Genomic DNA, 19,642 nt, shown 5'->3' with positions numbered 1-19,642 from the left:
ATAGTGAACAGTCACCAAAAAACACCACGACTTCAAATACAAGCCGGCAGCCAAGAAGCCAGACTCTGGGGGAAAAAAAGGGATTGAAAACCCGTAAAAAGCAAATTGCTGACTGTTGAAGTACCGTGGGAAGACTTCTGATAATTGCAGGGTGCCTGTACTGTGCTGCGTGCGGTAAGAAGTTGCTGCTCTACTTTTTATGTTCCTTCTATTAAGTGTTATAATTCGCATGTGTCTCTTTACAAATTGAACTATTTGACGTTAAACGGGGGATTATTGCTTAAAAAAAACCGGAATAAAATTACTGCAGTGCATTACGCAAAGTCCCTCTCCAGTTACACTAAACGAGGAATCGGCGTCAACCATAATGTTTATAGAAGTTTCTTCAGGTTTGAAGTGACGCTGTGCATGAAAATGAAAACGCAGTGAATGTACATTTCCTTTGTTATAACGTTTATTCAGCAATTAAAAGCCCTCAAAGGTGCAGGATCCTAACGTTGCTTTTAAGCGTAAGGAGGGCAGTAGTGTTTGGGTGGACTAATGATTTATTACTACTTGAGGGATTAATTAAGAAAAAAGTAGTTTTGTGAAGAAAACTAGGGTGATCTTAAAGATGCGCCATGTATAAAAAATCAACGAAGATTAATCCATTTTTCTTGGGATATATAGCAATGTTTTGTCTAATTGTAAAGAAAGATCCAGTGATTGAGACGTTTTGCTTTTAGGCAGAAACGGTTATAGGGAACTTTGTTGGAAAGTGTTAACAGTGCATAAAGTTTTGATTTACCTTGGATTGAAAGTAGACCCACAAAGGTTACATCTTTCTGAAATTGCCTTGCGTGTCATTTCTGAAGCAGGTTTTATATTTGCTATGTTTATCTTGTTGTACAAATACTAGGCTTCAATCGCTCTTTGTGGAGATATCTGAGCAGACAAGAAAATAAGATGGTTGGGCTTAATGTGTATACTTTCTTTGGCTGTGCAAACTGTGGGTAATATTTTGATGCTGCCAAGGGGAGCTTGGTGAGGTTTCTTTCATGCATGGGGTGGGATTCTAAGTCCAAAGGCTTATAGACTAGTGGGACCTGCAGTCTAAGGAGTCTGCCAAAATAATTACAAAATGTTGTTCTTTGTCTGACAACCTGCACATTCCGGTTTATGGAGTGAAACACCTGAAAATGTCTTGGGCATTGCCACTGTTCTGTATTATCTTGTAGTATGCTTTTGACAGATTATATCAACCAATCGATTTATACATTTCCATCATTCAGACACAGGCTTTTTTAGTGAAGTTTTCCAGCCTGTAAATCCATGCTCTTAGACATCTCAGCTCCTGGGCTGTACAGTGTGTGCGCAGGGGGTCACGAGCAACAGAGTGACTGATCCTTGGGCTGTCATGGCAGAGAAGCAAGTTTGATGAAAGGTGGGGCCTCCATTTCTGACTCTGTAGGGCAGGAGCGAGGTGTGGATTTTGACTGCTTTTGTTACCCCAGAGCAGAATTTGTCCTAAAGTGGGAAAAATAAAAGGTGTGGGACTCCAGCAGCCTTTTCCTCCTCCCCTGAGATTGAGCAAGAGCGGGCCTGACGTCTCTCTCCCACGTAACGGGAAGCCTCTGGCACCAGGAGGTTTTTTTGGCGACGGTTTGGTTTTTAAATCTCGAGTGGTTCCCAGAAGATTGCTCGGAGCGAGCTCACGTCATGCACTTACTCGCTGTCTGACACGCTGATTTAGTAGTGGTGCTGTCTGACGTCTTGGCGCGAATGTGCTGCGTCCGCTCAGCGCAGGCCTGGAGCTCTGCTGCTAGTCTGTGTGCTCAAGACTGCCGGCTTCACCTCTTCGGGGAGAAAAGATGGTGAGACACTTTTTCCAGGTTGATGCCGAGGGTGGTGTCTCTCTCTCTCTCTCTCTCTCTCTCTCTCCCCTCCCTCTTGATCGTTTTCTTACTCTTTCCTTTTTTGGAGTTTTGTTTTTCTAGGTCAGCAGTTTTTTGTCTGTAAAAATGAGGTCAGTAAGATGGCAGCCTTAATGAGCTCAAACAAGCTGCTGTGGAGGAGCTTTTCAGCAAAAAGAGAGAAAAAGTGAAGTTCTTAACTGCACTGTGTATAGTTCATTGTTGAGCGCAGCACATGAATTAAAGCAATGACCAATCTTAAAAGTGTTATTTGAGGGCCATGGATTAATAGATGCTTTATGGACAAAAAAAGCTCCATGTGCTCGGATTTCTTTCTTTATGCGCGAAAGGAACTGCCTTAAAATGTGTTCTACAGTATATAATGTCAAAAAAACAATATCAACATCCTTCCTATGGATTTTGCAGACCTTGGGGCCAGAATGCCCTTGTAAATGCTTGGGGTTGGATTTTTAAAGCCCTAGCATGTCAGCATGACTTCCCCCTCTTCCATGCTATGCAGTTCTGTTCCTGCTCCAGGGTATTCTCTCCACTGCTGAAGACATCTGGGGGCTTGCCAACACAAATGTTCTGCTCCTGTTGCATGAGAATGCAGAAGCAGTTGGAATTGGGGTCAGAAACAGTCCTCAAGCGGAGGAACAGAGGGTGGCTCATCTCTTAACCAGCCACTGTTACTTCAAGTTGCTTGACAATAACTTCACATCATCGTGAAATATCAGGGCAGTTGCGTCATAATGGATGCCTTTTATTCCCCATCCCAAATTATTATATACAGAGTGCTAATTTCTTACTACTACAATAGGAGAGCACATTGTGTTGAGAAAGCATACTGCCAGTATTAAGGGAAAAGACAATGACACCTACAGAACGCCTACATACAGTACCTATATATCTGTATAATAGGTGATTTTCATTTCATAGTGCATCCCAGACAAATGCTAAGAGGTGTCAGTGTTCCCAGGACAGCCCTCTAGTGGCTAGTGCTAAAAGTATTCACTGTCTAGTATTGTATTATTGAATGAATACCTGTTTCCTTGAGAAACGCTGAAGCATCATTAATACCATGAGCACACATCACTGAATTACTGGCCTGTTGTAGGAAACTGAATACTTTATTTGAATGTTTACTGATTTTTTCTGTATCTGCAGTGCCTACGCAAGTTATAAGCTCGGTTGATGTTTTCTTATTCGTTTCACAATTGCCCAGTTTTGCATCAAATCTTCACAAGAGCTTAAATGATACAGAGCTTCAGTATAATTTAATGTAAAGCCGGCTTGCTAGGTGTGTTTAACACTTTTACAATAACATGCTTCTTTGAGAGCTGGAAAGAGAGGGCGGGAGGGAGCAGGGGCAGCGATCTCCTGCTATGTTTGCTGTTCTGAATGTTTGCTGGCAAGGTTGTGTTCATTTGCTCCCTTAGCCTGTCTGTCCAGGCGTGTTAACTTCACTGAAACCTGCTTGGTCAGCCCCAAAGCTTACAGGATATGTTTTCTTTCAGATTGTGTACACAGAGCTGTCGAGGAGAGCGGACACAGAGCATCCACTGTACTCTTCAGAAGGAAAGAGGGAGAAATTAACGTCCTGTGACAGAGCTGCAGACTAGTTTGGGAGATGAGTGCTGCGGTGCCCTGGCTTTGTAGTCTGGCCCTTCTGATGCTCGCAGCCCGAGATGGCATTGCCCTGTTCTTGCCCGACTCCCCCGAGCTGCGGCAGCTGCTGAGCCGCTACCAGGAGCCCGAGCTGCACAACCGCACGGGGAACGAAGTGCACAGCAGAGCCCGGCGCGCCATCCAGTGGTCCGACCGGGAGGAGATCCTGCAGCTGCACAACAAGCTGAGAGGACAGGTGCAGCCTTCAGCCTCCGACATGGAGTACATGGTGAGAGACGAGAGAGCATTGCCTCCCATTTCTCAGCGTTCAAAGAAGTCCCTGCTCTATGCAGTGTAAATTCCGATTTCCTAGTGCAATTCCAAATGTGTGCATGCATTAGCTGTGTTCTGTCATTGCTGGCTGTGGATCTGAACCTTCTCCGACACACTTTTACCATGATTCCACTCTTCTCCCCTAGTCAGCGCGTTACACTTTGGCCATGCTGTATACCACAGTCTTATCAAAATGCCTAAGATATAGAATGCAAGACACAGACACTGGAATTGCCTTGAACCGATGAGAAGTGAGAGCTGACAGTGAAGTGAGAGAGGAAGGCAAAGCTGAGGTGGTGCTTGATGGAGATAAAAGCATTTTCATAGGTCCTGCACAGTCACTATATTTAAAATTCCCAGATGTAGCCCATTTTGTGAACTGAGTATGTTCATACAGTAAGGGTGACTTATTGACATTACATAAGCTTGAGAAAGTCCAATATTTTTTTTTGCCCTGCCACTGCAGACTGGTACGTTAACACAGCTGCACAAAACGGATGCTTGGACCTGAGAGCTATTGATTGTACGACTCCAGCAGCTGCTTTTAGCACTGTTACATGCACTAACACCCGAAAAAACAACAAGGAAAGCTTTAATACCAGACGCCTTTGAGAAACCAGTAAGCTGTCATTTGAAATGTCACTATCGTTATTCAGAAGTAACAACGGGTAAATCCGTTACAAAAGGTGCTTTAAAGCTCTCAAGCCTTCGTTGTCAAGAACATCCCCAGAACCTTGCCAAACGCCGCTGCTTTTTTTCCCAACTTATACTTTTCCATTCAGTTGGTGGAAAATGAAGAGGTTTTCGCTTTGAAAATGCCCTGAAGAGGTTTTAGCTCTGTTTCTTGTGCTTTGTGCTCTCTGTGTTAGTGGAGTCATTGCAGAGGGAGGATAGAGACATGGCGTTTCGTTTTGAAAGGGGTGAGCGGAGAGGAGAGTGGCCAGTGTGGGTGGAAAATCACTGCCAGCCCAGCCAGGCCTCTCCTGCCAGCCCCGGGTGAACAAGTAGGGTTTTATTGAGGGGGCGCACACTGTGCAGGAACAACATCTGCTGCCTGAAGGAGCAGATTGAGCTGCGGACCACCAAGACCCTGGAAATTTACCGGGACGAATCACACAGGAGTACTGGAGTACTAAAAATGCTCATCTGGGCTTTCAGCCTCCATTGCAAGTTTAGAATGGAGTGTCTTTTCACAGAACTGCAGCAAAACCAGGACTCATACCACACACAATTCTCCTTTTAGAGAAGAAAAGAAAAATCCTGTTAACACTCAGACATCAATGGAAAGATCATCGCTGATGGCCACAGCCTCGAATTGGAAGAAAAACACTCGTATTGGAAGAAAAAGTGTGCTTCTCTCACTTTCCTTGGCTTTCATCGGACACAAGCTGCTGTTTCCATTTGTTAGCGCCGTTCGGCATTGTTGAAACATCTTTTTCCGATTTAAGAGTGAAAGCAGAGTTCTGAAATCATTCTACTGTAGGTACTAAATTGGGCAGGTTAGTCCGGGTTCATAGGTTTTCAGAAAAAGCAACCAAAGATCATATTTAGCTTCAGTACCTTCATGTAGTAAAGGTTCTGTGTACACAAAAGGTGGTGTTGGTTTGTGATGTAGAATCCTTGCTCATTTTTAAACATTTTGAATCATGTACTTATAAAACGGGGTGCCTGAGAGTTTGCTGTCTCTCTGCAGGTGTGGGACGAAGAGCTGGAGCGCTCTGCCACTGCTTGGGCAGAGGAGTGCATCTGGGACCACGGACCCCAGAACCTGCTCATGTCCATTGGGCAGAATTTGGCTGTGCACTGGGGCAGGTGAGAGGAAGCCTATTAGGACACATTGTGCTGCAGTGACAGTGTCCGGAGATCTTCCGCAAAGAGCAAGAGAATTTGCAGAAGGACCAGAAATAGTCTGCATGAGTTCACCTGATAGAAAATAAATCAGTCAATTAAAAAGAGTAGCAGGATTGTGTTGTGAATCAAACTTCACTGCGGTCTGCCATGGTAAAAGAGCAGTGAAGTACAGTGGAATCATGGTAGGAGCACGGAAATGCTTAAAGACTGTGTTAAAGTTGTTCATACTTTCATCAAATAAGGTGAAGCAAAAAGGTGATCAAAAATTCCTTGCTGGTATACAGGGGTAGGCTGTTAAGATTATGGAAGTAATAGTTATTAGGTTTTATTTTACCTCTAACCCGTGCATGCAAAAATACAAATTATGGCGTTTTATGAATCTCTTCCGAATGTTGTGGCGTGTACTGTTATAGGAATCCATGGGGATTCCAAAATGCCCGGCCTACATTTGTTCTGTAAACTCAGCCCCTGCAAACACCATAAAAGGACAAGGTTACAGTAAAACAGAAATAGTCAGTTGAATGTGTTTCACTCTCAATTTATGATTCCCCTTTGAATAAGGAAATAAACTAGAATGCTTTTTTTGCCGCAGAATGTATTTATAGTAAATCAAACGTGGTTAAAGCTAAGTCAATCAAAATGCTGTTCTATAAATACTTATTAAACAGCCTGAGATGTCTGTTTATGTATGATACTGCTATGGCAGGCTGTGATGCAGGCCTTGACAGTATGCTGTGATGTTGCCCCTGACCTGCATGTGCTATGCTCGGCTTCAGGTACCGTTCGCCTGCGTATCACGTCCAGGCCTGGTATGATGAGGCGAAGGACTACACCTACCCCTACCCTGACGAGTGCAACCCCTGGTGCCCTGAGCGCTGTGCAGGGCCCATGTGCACACACTACACACAGGTGGGGAGCTGCCGACAGCCACAGCTGAGGACACGAACATGGTCGTGATTGCTTTCTTCCTCTTCCATCCGTACATTTTCTTGCAGCTGCTCCCAAATTTAGGGTCACGGGGCAGCCAGTTACATCGCAGACACGCGCGCACTCGCACCGCGGCCACGTATCTCAGAAGCCAGTTAACCTAGCGGTGTGTTTTGGGACTGTGGGAGGAAACCCACGCAAACATGGGGAGAACAGACAAGCTCTGCGCAGAGAGCACCCAGGTCCAGAGCTCAACCCAAAGCTGACCACTGCAGCACTGTGCCTCCCCCTTGCTCCTCTTACTGCTGTTAAACGGTTTCATCTGTTTACTTCTCACAAACTGATCTTTTTTTTTAAAAATTGAGGAGTATGATTCAGATTGGCATGGTTTGTCCTTGTTTTCTACCAACTTCCATAGAAAATCAAAGGCAATACTTTAGGTTTTCCTTTCAAACTTAAAATTGACATTTCTACCGTACAGAAAGCAACATTTAACAACATTTGGGTTTTAGGCTTTTCTTTTTATTGATTTGCAAATGACCAAATCTGTTGTTCAGCTGTATTCATAGCCTCTCACTAGCAGAACATACAGTACCTGCATAGGATGGAGTCTCCTGTGATTTAGACACATAATTTCCCTGTGCTGTTTCTTGGAAATGTGTGTTTTCTCTGAAGGAGGAGGCTTTGTGGATTTAAAGTTCACCAAAGCAGCTATTTTTGTAGTAATACTTGACAGCATTTGGGACAGAAGATATTTGTGACTTCGGTCATTTTTTAAATGGTTTCAGAAGAAACCTCCAATTACTCTATGGATGCTAGCTAGATGGTGGACCTCCAAATGTTCTATAGATGCGAGCCCTCAGTGTGTTTTAAATGTGGATGACCAGAAAACAGTATACCTAAGAACATTTATCTTCCCCTTGAATCTCACAATACCATCATGAAAGGACTCCCGAAAATATCCAAGCTTACATTGTAAGCCACACATTAGTATTAAGACTGTGCTTTCCCCTGTAAAAACCAATTTCTCCTTGCCTCAGATGTCAAACTGTAGCTTAGAGGGGTTTCTGGAATTGCTCAGTTCCACTACATTCTGAAACCAGGTCATTGACATCTGGAAATCGTTCCACATCCTGTAGGTCATTTGAATGTGACCTGGATTCCTTTGCAGATACACATGTATATAGCCAACTCTGACCTCCCAAAAACAAACACGCAGACACTTTTTGTTTCTCTCTTTGATTTTAATTTCCATGTAAAGATTACACATTTAGGCTTTACTCTGTTGGCCTGTCGGTCTAACATTCTTCCTTTTTTTGTGTGTGTTTTCGGGGTCCTATTGTGTTTCGCCTGGCCCGGTCATGAACTGTAGAATCTCATTCTGAGCACCACAGTCAGGCGTAATATTCAGAACTTGGGTCCGCCAGAGAAGCAGCTGCATCCAACAGGCTCACAGGAAATGACTCCAAACGCAATCTAAAAAACTGGACATCTGTGGCAGTAACTTTCAGCCAAATAAGTTCCATTTAGTTCCAGCCCAATTCATTTATCTTTGCCATGTCACTTTTTTTTAGAGCAAAGCTCATGGAATGAGCAGGAACTGAGTCAACGAGAGCAAAGCTTTGAGAAGTTTATAACAGAAATATTCTAGATGGACGGAAAGGTTGAAACTGCATGTCAGTTTCCAAAATTTATTTTTTTGTGTAGGCTTATAGGCTTATCTGTGTTGGCTGCTCCCTAGTGTGCTGTTTTACCTATAGAAATATATCAGAGGCACAACACACACAGGATGTCAGAATTGGAGATTCGCTAGAATATGAAGAATAAAAGTTTTTAATAATTAACATTTAAACCAGGACTGGCTGTGTGCTTAGAACTGCATCTCCGAAAAAGCAATGGAAAACTTCACAGAAGGCTTATCCCTTTAACACAGCCAAGCGGTCTCACTGGACTTTTATGAATGGCAGCCTCTGTAATTGAATTGAGAAAGTCATTCAAGGGTTGTTTCCACTTTGGTCCCCAATGGCTGTAGTCAGTCTGATTAAATCATTTGCGCACGGTAGCTGCTTCCCCAGCAAGCTAGTCAACTCGGGGAATATCTACCAGCGAAGAGGAGGAATGTTTTGCGGCCTCCTGTGTCCTACAGCTGGCTTGCCTGTGAGGATTAAGTGGAGTTGTCTGCTCGATAACTTGAAAGTTTCCTCCTTCTCCCTCCCCCCCCCCCCCCCAATCAGGGACTTGGAGTACACAGTTATGCTGCAAGAATGTTTTATCTTATAATCTACTCTCAGACCTGAAGATTACAGGCATTGTTTTTTTCGGATGGCTCTCCATTCCATGATGACAGTGTAGAACAGGGTCTTGTGATTTTACAACAACACCTGCTGCTGGTTCCAGGCACTGTGGAAATTGGCAAAGGCATTTGAAAGAAAATATGGAAAAAGGAAAACCATTTTCAAATAAATAATAGTCGTTTCCAGCCTGATTTCGTCAGCTGTTTATATTGGTTCAGTAGCCTGGAGTCAGTGCCACAGTGCTGGTAGGATGAGGACACAAAATAGACTATACAGTAAAACAGGCAAGACAGTTTGGGAATCTTTTCTCTTTTTCTGTACCACTTAACAGCTAAAATAACAATAGGAAAGAACTCAAGCCAGATTCATCAGGCTTTTTTGAAACTAAAGGACTCTTTTACGATCTACTTTTTGAATCTCAGACTGGCTTCTCCATAAAATGCCTCATGATACATTGTTTTTGTGACCGTTTTAAACTACAGAACCTACAGTACCTAGGTGAATATATCATTGTGATTTTCCTAGGCTTGGCTTTACTGTGATTACAAGTGAATGAAACTGGTTTTATTGAGTTTAATTTTCTGGCTTGCTACCAGATTGTCTGGGCCACGACCAACAAAGTGGGCTGTGCTGTTCACGTGTGTGGGAGGATGAACGTTTGGGGAGAGATCTGGGAGAACGCTGTGTACCTCGTCTGTAATTATTCGCCAAAGTAAGACACAGTTTGCTTTTGTTTCTCTGTAATGTGTAGCATATTCTGCAGATGCACAGTTTATATATATATATAGATTTGTTTGATAAACAATTCATGTTGTCATTGTAGGATTTCCTGATGGGATTTTAATTGATGAGATTTGAAGAACATTTAGTAACACTCCGATGAGATTTTGTGGTCACACCCCAAATCGGAAATGGTGGAAATGTAAATAAAGTGCTTAGCAGAGAACTGTCCTTGTGTAGTCCTCCATAATAGCAAGTCATTCTGTCCCCTGTGTCTGTGTCCCAGGGGTAACTGGATTGGTGAGGCCCCCTACCAACATGGCAGGCCGTGCTCCCACTGTCCCCCAAGTTATGGAGGGGGCTGCAAGGAAAACCTCTGCTACAAAGGTATGCACCTCTTTTTTGTGTGTGTCCTGCTCTGCAGGGCAATGTTATGCGAAGCTGCGAATGTTCGTAGAATTGCAATTAGTTTGTTTGAACAATACGCCAGCAGTGCTCCAGTGTCATAATATTACAGCTCAGAAGGGTGATTGAACGGCAGATCACCTCAGTATCGTTATGCCTCTGATGATGAGGTCCTGTGCCCCACCTCCTCTACACAGCAGACACCCCTGAGCCCCAGCGCCCTGAGACAGAGGACATGAACGAAGTGGAGAAACCCCAGGTCCCAGAGGACATCCCTGCCTGGGCACGACCTCGCACCCGCCCCGCTCCAACCAAGCCAGGTTCCAAGGACACGGGCAGGACCTATATGGGTGAGACTAGGCCCAGGGGGTCCATATATCAGGGCAGGCAAAGCGCCAGGTTAAAAGTAGTCAATGAGGAAACACAATTGGGACTACCTCAGAGAGAGGGCTGTCACATTGACATGAAAAAAAAGGAAATGAATGTGTAAAGCATTAATTAGACAACACAGCTGTGGAGAAGGGAAGCGCATGCTGGTCTTTTCGCTTGCTAATTGTTTTAGACGTTTAGCTTGACCCTCATTAGGAAGAAGGAAAAATACAGAGGCAGATAGTTTTCAATGGAATGCTAAACATACGCTGTACAGAGCTGCAGGATGTTGTCTGGAGGGCATGGTGAACAGCAAAGGTATTACTGTTAATGTGACACTCATGTAATTCCACATTTTACATTTCAGCCCAGGATATCAAGTGTGAGACGAAGATGCGTGATAAATGCAAAGGAGCAACCTGTAACAGGTAGTCTGTTTTCCAGTTGCCTAGATGTTGCCTAAACCAAACGTCGGCTCAACGCCTTGGTCCTGTTTGTTGAGATGTGAATGGATAACCAGTTATTTATCTGTCTGCTTTCCATTACATAAGTAAGCATTATACTTTGTGCTGATAGCAGTGTTTTTCCTGTAGGTACGTCTGTCCTGCAAACTGCAAGAACTCTAAAGGCAAGGTGTGGGGGACCCTCTTTTATGATGTGGTAAGCTATCAGCTCTATGATTTCACACCTTCTGCAATCGTACTTAATTCTCTTGCAGCTCTTATGTGTCAGTATGCAGATTTTTAAAAAAGGAAAGTACATTTTTATATAGTTTGGAAGAGTCAGAAGTTGTGGTACATTGGTTGACGAGAAGTAACCTCTTTTAAAGTTTGTGTATCTCATACAGTACATCCATGACCAGAAAGTAAGTTTTAATGGCTGTTGTTCTTTCAGCAATCCAGTATTTGCCGGGCTGCAATGCATTATGGAGCGATTGATAACAATGGAGGTTTGGTAGATATAACTCGGAAAAGCAGGATGCCCTTCTTCGTCAAATCCACGAGGAATGGAATTGAGTCTTTCAGGTAGAGACCCGTGCCAACTAACTGTGTGCATCTTTCTGTCCGTTTCCTGAAAATGAACAGTATTGAAAAGAGTGTTGTGTTTTTGCCTAGAAAGACAGTCTGTCTTCCTGTTGTACCTTCTTTTGAGCAAAGGTTTTTATGTCTGGTTTTGATCAATCATGAAATGTAGTTAAGTGGGTCTATAAAGGGAAGCTTGTGTAAAAGCACTAAAATTGTAACACATTCATTCTTTATTTCTTCACAGTAAATATAAAGCTTCAAATGCATTCATTGTCTCAAAAGTTGAAGGTATGGAAACGTTTCTTATTTTATTGCATAAATAAGATGTGCGTGTTTGAACTAGCTGGTGGGAGTACATGTGCAATGCTGGCAAAGCTGTGTGGAGAACAATAAGACAAACATTTCTGAAATAAAAGGTGCCTTATTACATGCCTTATTGACCAGGATCTGTACACTGAACTAAAAGACTACTGTGTATCTTTTATCTGGTTTTGTTATCCTTACAGTTTAAGGTCTGTATTGAGATAAAAACATAAAGTTAGGAAATATCTCATTTCCTAATAACCTTCTCTCTTCACTCCATCTAGTTCATTGGGTTTATATTGGCTAATTGACCTGAGGAACACGTGTAGGCTGTTCTCGATAGAAGGGAGCGCCTTCTTTCCTACATTGTAGTTTTTTTTATGTAGTCTGACTTTGTGCATTCTATGATTGCAGTATCCCTTGGTTTAAATCCTACGCATAGCTATAGATCCTAATGTTTTGTTGGCCTTTTTTGTTGTTTCCTACATTATGTTGATAGATCATTTTCATGTTCGAAACAAACTCCCAAGCCATTTTCATAGGTAGCCACTTCAAGCCAAGGTTGTCCCATTTTTTATTTGTAGTTTATTTTTGCTACCTGCATGCAACACTTGTCTTACTTTAAATACAGAACCTCCAGTGGTTTATGCATGATTGTTTCTGGGGATGGTTATCTTCAATATATGACATGGCCTGTCTTTGTCCTTTTAACTACAGAGAAGACAGTGGACTGCTATGCAACTGTGGCAGAACTGTGTCCTTTCGAAGGGCCAGTTTCTCACTGCCCACGGTGAGTGTCTGGAATACTTTACCATTCAAGCTGAGACTCTATAGCAAACCTGTTTTAAGAGTTGAATAACTTTTAAATGGAATTGCTCCACCAATTTACTCATTATAATTTGAGGAATTTGCATTGTAGATTAAGTTATAATGGCAGCACAGTGGTTAGCATTGCTGCCTCACAGCTCTGGGGCCCTGGGTTCATTATCCGGGTGCTGTCTACAGTATGTGCAGTTTGTATGCTCTCCCCCATGTTTGCATGGGTTTCCTCCCACAGTCCAAACGATACTGGTAGATTAATTGGCTTCTGGGGAAAATTGGCCCTGGTGTGAGTCTGTTTGTGTCTGTTTGACTGGCAGTGTTTGAATGGCATTCTGTCCAGGATGTATTGCTTGCCAGGATAGGCTCTGGCTCCCCTGTCACTCTGTTTTGGATCAGTGGAGTGAATAAATTATAATTAACTCTGTCGTAAGCACACTAACTTCCATTTAAATTTTTCTCAAGCATCAAGCCTGACCTTCCTTACCTGACTCTTTTAATATTGGCAGAGGAACTCTTAAAGAAAGTTTTTTCTGCTTTAAAAAAGGGATTTTACCCGTTGAAAATTTGTATTAAAGATTGAGACGCAGTCAAAATGCTAGTAAGTAGGTTTCTGGATGATCTTTTCATGTCTGTGAAGTATGCCTTGGCCCAGATTAAATGACATGTACATGAGCCTCTAATCAGAAATGACAAATCCAGAAAACCATGGCAGCTTTTTATTTTTCAGGATTTTCCCCAAAGGAGAATCTTATCCGTCATCAAGTTCAGAGTTAACACTCTGCATGCAGTAGTGCAGATTTGGTTTATTCTTTGCTTATGTCTCCTCGTCTAGGTAGTTGAGCGCAGATCAGTCTTCACTTGATTCTTAGAGTTTTCAGCGCAGGAATGTACATTTTTGGTGTTATTTCTGAATATAATTTATCTTTTTTTCTATTGTTGTTCCTCAGAGTGTACTGCCCAGCAACCTGCAAGGATGAACCTTCATACTGGGCTCCAGTGATTGGCACCAATATTTACTCGGATGTGAGTATAAGTGCAATACGAGCAAGGCAACAAGCCATAGGAGTTTTATATCTGTGATGACTAGTGTGTAGAAAAGGGAGATGCTCAGGATCAGCTGTAGGTAGAGTAATGTGTAGCTATTTTGAATGAAACAGAAATAAAAATCACAGGACAATCCCCAAAGACTTGAATGTACATCTGTAGCAAAACAAAAGGGTTCCTGGGGTCGTAGATTGATGTTGTGAATCTTATCGTACTCAAGTGAACCATAGTGTTCAGGGTTTAAGCATTCCTTTGGAAAAACACAGCCCCTTCCAAGCTGGCAAGACATCAGAAAGCTCCCAGGAGGCATGTAACAGCACTTAATTACTGCTATTGTTCAGGAATGGAGTTAGGACAGATTCCAGCAATACACCAAGTGCTTATTTATAAACCATCTTTTCTAAATCACTATGAAGAAAAACTGGAATAACTTTGTAATATGTTGAGTTTAACTGAATTTGTGGGCTTTGGGATATGCAGTGTCGAAAGACAGGCTGCAGCAGATGGCTGACAGGAGCATTGTAGTCTTGCTGCATCTCTTAAAGTTGATGTGGGCTGCGGAGAGGCTGAGGATGAGCAGAGGAGCGTTGACAGAGGAAGCCTTTGTGAGGCCCACAGGCATGGAAAAGTGGATCTGGGAGGCCTTGATAAACATCTGAGTGTCCCATGCAAAAAAAAAGACCCCATGGTTTCCTTATGGCCTGTGCCACCAGCAAGGTCACAGTGTGATCTTAATGCTGGAAAACAGATGTGAGGAAAGCTTAAACAGTACGCAAAGCTGATTTGTATACATTTTTTAAACAACTGGTTCCATTCCAAGGGTCTGCTTTGTATTTTGGGTCAGTGACACTTTTGTTTTTAACATTTTACCAAGATTTACAGTCTTCTAAATGACACAATCGTAAACAATAGCTGTAGGCACTCTAATTACATTAAACCTGGAAATAAACACAGTGCACTGAGCATCTGTGACAAGTTAAAAACAAATCTTTCACATCACACCCAAAATTGGGACAGGTTTATTAGAAAATAATTTAGCAGACAGATGGAACTGGTTAATGAAATTTATCTGCTTCCAATGGAAAATTATTTTGAAGACTATTTCCGCTTTTCAGTAAGCAATCATATTCCTCAGTTCCTTCTGCCAGAAACCATCCTTTGAGATGTTGTCTGTGTATATCTGTATAGATGCAAAGGAACAAGTAATAGGTTTATTCCATGCTGAAAAAAAGAAGAAAGAGAACACAACGTTTCGGCCGTAGAGCCTTCTTCAGGTGAGAACGTTGTGTTCTCTTACTTCTTTTTTTCAGCATGGAATAAACCTATTACTTATTCCTTTGCAGCCTACGCATGCTGACGCAGCTACCCACCTGAACTATCTGTATAGATGGCTGGAATGTAAAAATGATTTAGTTGTTGCCCTTTTTGTTACTCTGTAAAAAGATCTATCGAGCATTAAGATGCTACTGAATTCCTGATCAACCTGCGCTATGCCTGTTTTTTAGATACGTGAAATAAAGTGCAGACTCAGTGTTAAAGAGGCGTACCTCTGTCTCTCTTGCCCTTAGAGCTCAAGTATTTGTCGGGCAGCTATCCATGCTGGGGTGATCAAAGCTACGACTGGAGGCTATGTGGACATCGTGACAGCAGATAAAAAGAAGAATTATGTGGGAACTCTTAAGAATGGAATCCAGTCAGAAAGGTAATGATTGTTTTTCTTACCTGAAAACCTAGTCAATTCGAGTAAAAGCAATTCCAAATTGTAAGATGGGTAAATGCCCATCAACTATGGATACATGTGAACTTCAACTATTAGATCCTTTTATTTTAGTTTTTGATAAAATAACACCACGTTAGTTTTGTAAGCTTTTCCTGAGCCTTTCATGAGGAACAAAAGGTCCTATTAAACACTTTGAAGAGGCATCAGTTGCGTAAAAATTGATGTTCAATGATACATAAATCAATTCTGACAATTTTTACCATAGTCACTGGGGAGCTCAAGAAAAATGTTGTGATGTACTTTTAACAAACAGTAATTATGTACATATAGTGTATCAACAGGCATTGCAAATTAACAATGAAAAAAGATGAGAGCTTGCATAACGAACTACTGATTGAAAACAGTAGAGCTTTTGATGGGTGGAAGTACTGTTGATGTTCTGATTCCATTTCTTTGACTCATTTGTGAACACAGTAAAAAAAAATACTACTTTACTTTGTTTATGCTTTTTCTGAGAGGGCAGTTTTAATATTTGTCTGAATCCAAACAAATCAGCTATGCAGGCCTGATGTTCATTTCATGAATTGTCTCTTGATATAAGATGCATTGTAAAATAAATGGAAATGATCTCTCCAATCCTCCTTTTCCCTAATTTGTGCTGTGACCTACATACTGTAAGGACACATGCACATTCTTGTCTAGACAGTTGGAAATATTCATGCCATGAGTCAGTGTATGCTAAGAGCTGCCCTCCTGCGTACCTAGAGCCAGCACGCAGAGAAAGAGGACATATGCTTTAGTTTGTATGAGGATGCATTATTAGAATTGAAGGCTTCTAAGATCCTTCATGTCGAGTTATCTGTACTGCATAGCATTAACCACCCCAGACAAATAGCTTCACCAACTTGTCACCAGGGTTTGTATAATGCGTCAGTAAGTTGTACTCACAATTTGCACTGCACAATTTTGCAATCTGCCGCCTAATAATAAACTAGCTGGTTTGTATGTGTTAGTCTTGTGCTTGAGTTGTGATGGACAGACTTGAACCCATGCTATCTTGCTAATGTGCTTCTTAGTAGGTTCACTTTTACCTTGTTTGTTCAGGCTCTCCAAAATCATGTGGTGAAACAGCAATAAGCTGTTGATTAAGCTTCTTTAACAAAGACAGCTTTTGAGGGTAGATTGTTGTCAAATGCAAGGCAGAAGCCATAAATAAGACAGTGTCTTTCCTTGGAATCTATCTCGTATGTACAGTGACAGCAAGTATAAACAATTTAATATGTCCTGTTGTCTTTATTTATGTTCTATGAGGATCTGAGGTCTGAAATTATCCCTGTTCTAATGATGAAAGATATTCCTGAACTTGCTCCTTTTCTTATCATTGACTTCATTGTCTACACTGTTTTTCTGTAGAAAACAGTTACTGTTTAACAGATGTTATCAGTAAAAATGTGAAGATACAAATTCTGCTTTCACTTGGAATCATATAGCACTGATCTCTAGGATTATATTGTGTTATATTATAAGACATTTATATTATATAACACATATATATTATATACTAGGCTTTAAACTACCCTCAGACGAACACCTTTACCACTTGTCAGTTAGGAGGCCCAAAGACAAGCATTTTAAGGTTTGCCGTATAGTAAAACATATAGAAAGTACAGAAGGACAAAGAAATCATCAAGGTTTTGACATTTCTGTGACCTGACGATACCTCGGTTCATTTGCAAGAGTGTATTGATTCTGGATATTGCCAACTGTCAATGAACGAGCCCTATATCACTCTTTTTTTTTGTTTTACAGTAAGAAAAATCCAGAAGGAAAGTCCTTCCGCCTCTTTGCGGTGAGAGAGTAAGCCTCCATTTGGTCCAGGCCTCAGCTCTGGCTCGGTTTATGAATACATGGGCTCACTGCTTGTGGTGAAAAGGGACAAGAAGTGCCCCTAGCTTGCACCATGGCAACCTCACAGAACCTTCTCACCTGCTCTGCAGAAAGACGAGTGTCAAAATGAACCTCCTCCGCCTCTCACAGACACAAACAGTGTTTTAAAATCCTGTAGAACAAGTAAAAGCAAAGACAGTGAAAGAATGGGGCATTCATTTCTCAAGTGCATTGTTACCAGTTGTTGATTTCTTTAGACTGAATATGTGAGCAACAATGCAGAATGCTGTATAATATTTTATGATAAATTGAACAGCAGTGCTGGTTATATCTGTCTCAGAGTATAGTTTAAAGTTAAAAATGTTATATTACTTATTATTTTAAAAATGCAGAAACAACCTATTGCTCTCCATACACAGGAATGTATATTGATTGCATTTGTATTTAATCTTTGTACAGTGTTTCCGTTTGTGGATCAGAAACAGTTATATCTTTTTAGCATTTGTATTTTTTTTTTACTGATTGTTGGTGCTTTTTTGGTTTGAGATCAGAAACATATTGTCACATTATTACCGACTATATATCCTAGCTTTTCTATTTGCTCTTCAAGGCTTACTGTTCAAGCTGTTGATTTGCTGAAAGCCGGGACTCCTATCAGGCCTGGATGAATAGGATCTTTCATTGTTTACAGTTTTATTATGAGCAGACCTGGAATCTAATATGACTTGGTGTGCCAATAACACATGATATCACTTGAAGCTCTGATAAAGGTACAGAAATATGATCTATGTGTGTAAAGGTCAGATTTTCTTTATCTTGTGAAATTTGCCACCTGTGCATAAACCATACAGTTAGAAATAGGAATTATAAAGTGATATAAACTGGTATCAGTATGTTGATTAAACAGAAATATTGACAGAATATATTATAATTGCATATACGAGGCTAGTTTTTGCCTTGTGCATGTTTTTCCAGTTACCGTTACAAAATCAGTGTTACATATCACAATTGTGCCTTATGAAAAAGCGGTTATTCATATGGCTTTGATCTAGATGTTAACATAAAAATTACACATCCTAATGTCAGTGGATCAGCGTCTGAAACAATCAAGGGTCAATGCATGTTTATCATTTTGTTTATCATTTTGTTACAGTAGTAGCTCATATTCTGGATAGGATTTGTAGGATTTGTCTGCCAAGTGCCTTTTTCATGAAAAAATTAAATAACAGTTCATGCACCTGGATGCGCTTTGTAAAAGAAACAGATGCATGGATCACTGTTAAAACCACTCAGAATTTATTTTTTCGAATAAAGAGAACACTTACCCGGGACATGAAGCACGTAGCTGTAAGCAAGACATGGTCAGTAGGTGGTAGCAGTCTTATACCTTTTCTCACCTGTTTGACTCATTTCACAGTTCAGCAGATGGATTTTCATGCCGAAAAAACAAACAAACGTGGCCTTAACTATTCTTTTGTAAAAATGTTTTAAAATGTAGTGAGCACCTGAACGTGTTGATTAGCTGAATCCCTTACCTTTCCCTTAAAGATTCCTTGTTTTTACCCATGCTGACAGACAGAACACCCCAGTCTAGATTGTATTTAGAACTTGCTACTTGCTTGTCCTTTTTGGCTACCTCAGACCTGTCATTGTACTCCGTTAAAACTATAGGCTAAATCTTGCCAGCAATCATTTCATTTTTCATTCTGTTTGTACAGCTGCAGTATATCTTCTAGTGTAAATATATTAAGTTTTTTCTTTTTTTTTTCCGCTCTGGCTTTTTAACTGTAAAAGTGCTTTTCAGAAATGTGTGTCAGTGTTCTGTCCATTTTTGGTTGGATCGTTTTTATACAGCCAGTTGAGTGTCCTATTATTGTGTATAATTTGATAATAAATAAAGTTTAAAATTTATGGTTCTTTTTTTAATAGGTAAATTATTCTGATGAGTTTGGTTCCTTTTTATTGTAATAAAGAATAATAAAAAAACACTTAAGCACTCAAATATAGATGGCGGAGTTGTGTGGAAGTCAGCAGCACTTAGCTCCTGGGTTTGATTCCAAAGTGAGGCTCCTTCTGCTTGGAGTGTACCTCTTTTCCCCAAAGGTCACATAGGTTTTCTCCAGGCATTCCAATTTCCTCCCATTACCCCCCCCAGTCATGTTGGCTGAGTTTGAATGGCTATTTGAAGGTGTCCTGCACACATCCATCCCTTTTCCAGTTCCGGGTTGTGGGGGAGCCGGAGTCTTTTGCCGTAAGCAGCAGACTCAAGGGAGTGTGTCCTGGATGGAACCCCAGTCCATCACAGGGCACACACAGCCACCAACACAAATACGTGCACACTCACATCAGGGCCAGTTTTCTCAGAAGCAAATGAACTTATAAATATTTTTTGGACCAGAGAAGATGCATGAGAAGATACAAACTCCACACACCCCAGGTCTG

At 41.3% G+C, this 19,642-nt stretch overlaps 1 protein-coding gene across 2 annotated transcripts; it reads left to right on the top strand.

Annotated features, from left to right (window-relative positions):
• On the top strand, positions 1 to 19,111 carry crispld2 (cysteine rich secretory protein LCCL domain containing 2). Of its 2 annotated transcripts, none has more exons than XM_088939012.1 (15): positions 1 to 174; positions 3,410 to 3,789; positions 5,527 to 5,645; positions 6,461 to 6,593; positions 9,502 to 9,617; positions 9,912 to 10,012; positions 10,231 to 10,380; positions 10,767 to 10,827; positions 10,993 to 11,059; positions 11,294 to 11,424; positions 11,669 to 11,712; positions 12,445 to 12,517; positions 13,497 to 13,572; positions 15,162 to 15,295; positions 17,123 to 19,111. In XM_088939012.1, the coding sequence occupies exons 2-15, from the start codon at positions 3,523 to 3,525 to the stop codon at positions 17,172 to 17,174; spliced, it is 1,524 nt and encodes a 507-aa protein (XP_088795138.1). In that variant the 5' UTR covers positions 1 to 174; positions 3,410 to 3,522; the 3' UTR covers positions 17,175 to 19,111. The 2 variants fall into 2 exon arrangements, with proteins under 2 accessions (XP_088795138.1, XP_088795136.1); XM_088939010.1 differs by having other exon boundaries at positions 10,228 to 10,380.
• Positions 19,112 to 19,642: the final 531 nt, after the last annotated feature.

This window comes from Atractosteus spatula, chromosome 21 (assembly GCF_055471065.1).
Source record: "Atractosteus spatula isolate fAtrSpa1 chromosome 21, fAtrSpa1.hap1, whole genome shotgun sequence".
NCBI lineage: Eukaryota > Metazoa > Chordata > Actinopteri > Semionotiformes > Lepisosteidae > Atractosteus > Atractosteus spatula.
Note: the sequence above shows the minus strand (reverse complement) of the source record. Positions and strands in the feature narration are given on the sequence as shown.